The sequence below is a fragment of the Salvelinus sp. IW2-2015 genome, unplaced genomic scaffold (genome assembly GCF_002910315.2).
Source record: "Salvelinus sp. IW2-2015 unplaced genomic scaffold, ASM291031v2 Un_scaffold1187, whole genome shotgun sequence".
NCBI lineage: Eukaryota > Metazoa > Chordata > Actinopteri > Salmoniformes > Salmonidae > Salvelinus > Salvelinus sp. IW2-2015.
The window spans coordinates 71,994-79,316 of record NW_019942769.1 but is presented as its reverse complement, the minus strand read 5'-3'; the positions used below and the strand labels follow the sequence as shown (position 1 = coordinate 79,316).

Sequence of the window (7,323 nt, the reverse complement as noted above, 5' to 3'; positions counted from 1 at the left end):
CCATTTGAAACGGACTGCTTTGTTTCCCTCTATAATCTCCCACTCTCTGCGTGCATGGCGTGCAATTTTCAACTTTCTTTTAAAATCAATAGGCCTATTTGAACCATTTATTAATCAAATAACAAAATGCAGGTTTATTATTTCTCTACTGGGCCAAATTGTTTACCGGGCCAAATTATTTTAGTCTTGATCTCCTTAGATTACGTGTATAGGAGGATTATGTGTGTGTGTATGGGATTATTTACGAGGACAGTGGAAATTACTTTAGGCTCTGCCTCCAGCGATGAGTTTTTACATTTTAAACCTGTGCTTTCACGTCACAACAATATTCCACATCGATAGTTCTGTTGGAAATCCGGAGTGGCCACCGTTTCACACCTGCGCCCCTCTCTTGTCCACTCAGATAGGATTGGAAGTGAGCACAACCTCATCCCTCAATTTCAAGAAGAATGGCTGTTGAACTCGTCAAAATCGGAATTTCATTGAAAATGCAACCAAATAACAGTGCTGTGTACTTCAAATCGGACGGAGCGAGATTTGGCCAAACCAGGACGATTAAATTGCTAACGGGGTCAAAGTACAAGATTGAAGTGTTTGTCAAACCTGGGGCTGTGGAGGCAACGTAAGTATGGTGGGGTGAAATGTATTACAGACAATCAGGCAATATTCTTCTGATAACCTATATAGTGTCTATACACTTCAATAGGCTATATTTTGACAATTTATCTTTTGAGGAAGACAACGTTCCGTCAGTGACAATCCATCACAGCGTGTTGATGTTTTGACTACATTTTATTATCCAAAATCTACATTATATTAGTGTTTCATAATGTGAAATAGAATCGGTGGATTCTCTTGGAAAAGATCACAACCCCTGGACATTATGTCCCTGCTTTAATCTAATTGACACATTTTATTAAATTGGTCATTCATTGAGACCATTGATAAAAACACAAGCCGTACGAGGTTGAAGGCGAGACGTCAGAGCGCGCGCGGTTCACTAGAGTCCCCACTAGATTGCCAAACTGCAAAGTCAAAATTGGTTTTAAGAATCTAAAATGTTGAACTAGGCAGCGCTTCCAGTTTTGCAATTTGGCCAGATAGTGACGACAGTGACGTTGGCTAGAGTCCGGCGGGTGCAGGGAGACAGAAGGCGCAGCCAGATTGTGTCAAATCCACTACCGATTAGGCCTTCAGCATGTCCTGCAGTAGGCTAAACATGCTCTGAAATATGGCGAGTTGAGTTTGTGTTTCAGTCTTTTGTTATTTAAAAATGAATTATCATGGATAGAATGATAAATTACACTGGTGATCTATATTTCACCCCGATTTTGTAGATCAGTCATTCGGCAGCTGTCTTTGCTGTCAGCTGCAATGTCAAAACAACCACAGGCCCAGTGTCACCAATCCACCCCCAACCCTGCCCCCAGATAAGCAGTCATCACCCATCATGGCTATTAGCTGATCTTGCTGGTCATCTATAAACGTTTGATCGTCTTGAAAAACGACCTGGCCTTCATTTGGCCACACATGTACCCTGAAATCTATACTCAGTACAGCCAGAAGAGGACTGGCCACCCCTCAGAGCCTGGTTCCTTTCAAGGTTTCTTCCTTCTATAGGGAGATTTTCTGTGCTTCTACATCTGCAATTGCTTGCTGTTTGGGGTTTTAGGCTGGGTTTCCTGTACAGCACTTTTGTGACAACTGTTGACGTAAAAGGGCGTTATAAAATAAATGTTTTTGATTGATGATCTCTCCCTAACTGTTGTGATCCTGTCCTGGTCCTCAGCACCATGAGTGTAGGGGGAGTCACATTCCCCTTGGAGCAACAGTCTAGAGACCCCCAGTGTGTGGTCTACACTGGCGTCTACGACACAGAGGGCGTGACACACACCAAGAGCGGAGACAGACAAGCTGTACAGATCAGCATACAGGTAGCAAAGGGAAAACTCAGTTTGACTGTAATTTGCTTTGGATTTCTGTAGGATTTTATTAGAATCCCCATTAGCTGACGCCATGACAACAGCTCGTCTTACTGGGGTCCAACACATAACGAAAAATACATTACAGACAGAATATTTTACAATTTACAAGTTAGACAAAACAATGAAATAGACAAGTTAATTCAGAGCAGTTTACCAGTCACACTACAAATACTTTCTGATATCTCCATCATCAAGCCTGGTCCCAGATCTGTTTGATATCTCCATCATCTAGCCTGGTCCCAGATCTGTTTGATATCTGCATCATCTAGCCTGGTCCCAGATCTGTTTGATATCTGCATCATCAAGCCTGGTCCCAGATCTGTTTGATATCTGCATCATCAAGCCTGGTCACCAGATCTGTTTATATCTGCACCATCAAGCCTAGTCCCAGATCTGTTTATATCCTCATCAAGCCTGGTCCCAGATCTGTTTTGATATCTGCATCATCAGCCTGGCCCAGATCTGTTTCATATCTGCATCATCAAGCCTGGTCCCAATCTGTTTGATATTCTGCATATCAAGCCTGGTCCCAGATCTGTTTGATATCTGCATCATCAAGCCTGGTCCAGATCTGTTTGATATCTGCATCAAGCCTGGTCCCGATCTGTTTTTCATATCTGCACTCATCAAGCCTGGTCCCAGATCTGTTTGATATCTGCATCATCAAGCCTGGTCCCAAGATCTGTTTATATCTGCATCATCAAGCCTGGTCCCAGATCTGTTTGATATCTTGCATCATCAAGCCTGGTCCAGATCTGTTTCATATCTGCACTCAAGCCTGGTCCCAGATCGTGTTTGATATCTGCATCATCAAGCCTGGTCCCAGATCTGTTTGATATTCTGCATCATCAAGCCTGGTCCAGACTGTTTGATATCTGCATCATCAAGCCTGTCCCAGATCTGTTTGATATCTGCATCATCAGCCTGGTCCGCAGATCTGTTGATATTCTGCATCATCAAGCCTGTCCCAGGATCTGTTCATCATATCTGATCATGCAAGCCTGGTTCAGATCTGTTTGATTATTGCATCATCTAGCCTGGTCCCAGATCTGTTTCATATCTGCATCATCAAGCCTGGTCCCAGATCTGTTTGATATCTGCATCATCAAGCCTGGTCCCAGATCTGTTTGGTATCTGCATCATCAAGCCTGGTCTCAGATCTGTTTCATATCTCCATCATCTCCCGAGTGGCGCGGCATTCTAAGGCACTGCATCTCAGTGCGAGAGGCGTCACTACAGTCCCTGGTTCGAATCCAGGCTGCATCACATCCGGCCGGGATTGGGAGTCCCATAAGGGCGGCGCACAATTGGCCTAGCGTCGTCCGGGTTTGGCCGGAGTAGGCCGTCATTGTAAATAAGAATTTTGTTCATAACCGATTTTCCTAGTTAAATAAAGGTTCAATGTAAAAAGAAATGTTTAAAAAATCTCGCTCCAGATCTATGTGATATCTGCATCATCTAGCCTGGTCCCAGATCTGTTTGTATGGTAAAGCCAGCTCCTATGGTTGTTGTCATGCCATGACCATAGGTGTTGGGGCAAGACCGCACAAACACATCTGGGAACCAGGCTATGCATGGTCCATATGAGCCCATTACACGTGTAGGCTTTCCAGTATCAGGAGTCAACTGTTCACGATGCAAATCCCGATGAAATCTCTGAAGCTTCGCAGTGCATCCACATTTTTWTTTTTTTTTTTCACCTTTATTTAACCAGGTAGGCTAGTTGAGAATAAGTTGTCATTTATAACTGCGACCTGGCCAAGATAAAGCATAGCAGTGTGAACAGACAACAACACAGAGTTACACATGGAGTAAACAATAAACAAGTCAATAACACAGTAGGAAAAAAAAAAAAATAGCACTGACTTTGCTTATAGCTACTTTGAGAACAAATGTAGTTACTACTGTATGACTGTGATAAGTGGTTCTCTCACCTAGTTACCTTAAGATTGATGCATCAAGTCTATCTGGATAAGAGCTTCTGCTAAATGACTAAAATGTCAATAAAGATTTGTAAGAGTTAATCGCAGGATTTGCTGTGATTAAAGCGTGATTAATCGCAAATTCAGAATTTGATCAAATTGAGATGTAAATTTACGATTTTTTGTATACAAAAAAAAAAACATTACAAGAATATTGACGTCTTGATTTTGTTCAAAGTAACGGTAAGCAAAATCAGGTAAATTTGATAAAACAAACTTTCTTTAACCAAAAAAAATAATAAAAAATATCGCAAGAGTCTGGAGGACCTCTACTAAACACCATGTACTGATTCAGAGATACGTGAAGGACCACAGGGACGTCCGGCGAGAACAGAACCACAGGATGTCAGGGAAAAGGAGTTTTACTGTCCCCACACAACACACTGCAGTTCACTTTAGATACTTATACAACAAGGTTGTGTGGTTTCTAGGAGGAAAGGGATACATGGATGTAACGGCCATGGTATGAAGAAGGTGTGGACCAAAGCGCAGCGTGGGAAGTGTTCATGATTATTTATAAAAAAAACTGAACACTGAGACAAAATAACAAAATGTAACAACACGAAACAGTTCTGTCTGGTGCAGACACAAAAACAGAAAACAGCTACCCAAAAAAAACCATGTGGGAAAAAAGCTACCTAAGTATGGTTCTCAATCAGAGACAACGATTGACAGCTGCCTCTGATTGAGAACCACACCCGGCCAAACACAAAGAAATACAAAACATAGAAAATGAACATAGAATGCCCACCCAAATCACACCCTGACCAAACCAAAATAGAGACATTAAAAGCTCTCTACGGTCAGGGCGTGACAATGGAAATAGAATTAACCATGCAAAGTTATACTCAAAGGCTCAAGGAATTAGATCTTTACATATATGCCCACTACTGCATCACACATGTTAAATACATGTTAAATACATGTTAAATACAATGAATAATGTTCTTAATTGAACACCATAAAGATAAACATGCATAAAGCTAAATAAACATGCCTCATATTGCAGGGCCTGAATAACATATCAATGAACATTGATGGCTTAACAGTAAGCAGGCCCAGGTAGAGCCTGAAGCTAGCATTAGCCATGTCAGGTATGCTATAAGGCTAGGATAAAGCACCCATGTGGTAAAGGCACTGCCACAGTAGCATACAATCACACCAGTAGCATACGACCACACCAGCAGCATACGATCACACTAGTAGCATACGACCACACCAGTAGCATACGACCACACCAGTAGCATACGACCACACCAGTAGCATACGACCACACCAGTAGCATACGATCACACTAGTAGCATACGACCACACTAGTAGCATACGATCACACTAGTAGCATACGATCACACCAGTAGCATACAATCACACCAGTAGCATACGACCACACCAGTAGCATACGACCACACCAGACATACGGACCAACACCAGTAGCATACGCTCACACCAGTTAGCATTACATCACACCAGGTAAGCATACAATCACACCAGTAGCATACAATTCACACTAAGTAGCATTACGCATCACACTATAGCCCATACGAGCACACCGTAGCATACAATCACAACCAGTAGCATACGACCACACATAGCATCGACCCACACCAGTAGCATACGACCACACCAGTAGCATACAATCACACCAGTAGCATACAATCACACTATTAGCATACGATCACACCAGTAGCATACAATCACACCAGTAGCATACAATCACACTATTAGCATACGATCACACCTGTAGCATACGATCACACAACAGATGCACTATCTTCACAATAAGGACTTAAATGTGAGAATGACATGAGCCTCAACAGCACCCACGTAGCCTTAGCATTATCATTAGCTGTGGGCTACAAACATTTATCACGCTAACAAGCAATTAGCAAGCTAGGCAGGTCATGCTAACAAACATTTAGCAGGCTAGGCAGGTCCTGCTAACAAACAATTAGCCTAGCAAAGACACATATATGAGCACAAACACCAATCCCTGTAAACTCATTTTATTATCAACACTCAAATAGGGCCACATTATTTTTCACACACAGCAACAACTTCTTAGCTGTTAGCTCTGCTCCCATGTGTCCATTTCCCTGTCTTTATCAGATTAGCAAGGTCATTATCAAGGTAATTAGAGGACACACAGGAGCAGTGATTGGTTCGTTGGCAGGTCAATCGTGGTCTGTAAGGGCCTTTTTTTTTAAAAACTCAATGTCAACTTGTTTGTTGTTTTTAGCTCACAGGAAGTTGGTGGCATCTTAATTGGGGAGGACGGGCTCGTGGTAATGGCTGGAGTGGAATCAGGGGAATGGTATCAAACACATGGTTTCTATGGTTTCCATGTGTTTGATAATACCGTTCCATTTGCTCCGTTCCAGACATTACTATGAGCCGTCCTCCCCTCAGCAGCCTCCGGTGGTTTAGCTGTATAGATTGTATTTTCAATGTTTCCATAAAAAAAAAAAAAAAATGGTGCACAAAAATGACAAAAAGTGAACTGTAGTTAACCGATGAACTCTGCCGGCCCCATTATTTCCCCTCCCAGTTCCCAGAGGTGGGCTCTTTTGAAGTGGTGTGGCAGGTGAAGTACTACAACTACAACAAGAGGGACCACTGCCAGGGGGGCAACAGTTTCAACAGCATCGAGTACGAGTGCAAGCCCAACGAGACACGCAGCCTGATGTGGGTCAACAAGGAGCTGTTATCTGATGGTACCAACCAAAACAACACAGGCAGCATCAGGGTTGTGTTCATGTGGCACAAGACGGAGATAACAGTGAAACTGCTACGACGCCTGTAATTAGCCAACAAAAGCCTGTTTTTTTGATTTCCCGTTGCAAAATGTTTTCCTAAGTGACCCTTAACGACACACGACCCAGATGAACATGAGATGAGAGCTGAATGACGATTTGGCTTGCTGGATATGATCAGACAGTAGTGTATCAGACCACGCACATAGCCCTCATTAGCATAACCCAATGCTGCCTGTTAATAAGCTAAAGATTACTTTTAATTTGCTGTATGTTTTGTGTTTTATAGCTATGCCATTTGTTTAGTGTGTGTGTGTGTGTGTGTGTGTGTGTGTGTGTGTGTGTGTGTGTGTGTGTGTGTGTGTGTGTGTGTGTATGGTATCTATGCATATATAAGAATGCGGTATGTTAATATGCACTCTGTATGTGAATGTTTACAGTTAGAAGATTTTACAAAATATTTGGACTAATCCATAAATTTTTCTTATTTTTATAGTTGTGCTGATTTTGACTAATCAGAATGTCACATTTCTGACGAATCAGAATGTCACATTTCTGACAAATCAGAATGTCACATTTCTGACGAATCAGAATGTCACATTTCTG

The 7,323-nt window shown here is 42.2% G+C and overlaps 1 protein-coding gene across 1 annotated transcript; it reads left to right on the top strand.

Moving 5' to 3' along the window:
- Positions 1-247: 247 nt before the first annotated feature.
- LOC112069984 (CB1 cannabinoid receptor-interacting protein 1-like) lies at positions 248-7,073 on the top strand. Its single transcript, XM_024137385.2, has 3 exons — positions 248-622; positions 1,790-1,934; positions 6,513-7,073. Exons 1-3 carry the CDS (start codon positions 450-452, stop codon positions 6,765-6,767), a joined length of 573 nt encoding a protein of 190 aa, XP_023993153.1. The 5' UTR covers positions 248-449; the 3' UTR covers positions 6,768-7,073.
- Positions 7,074-7,323: the final 250 nt, after the last annotated feature.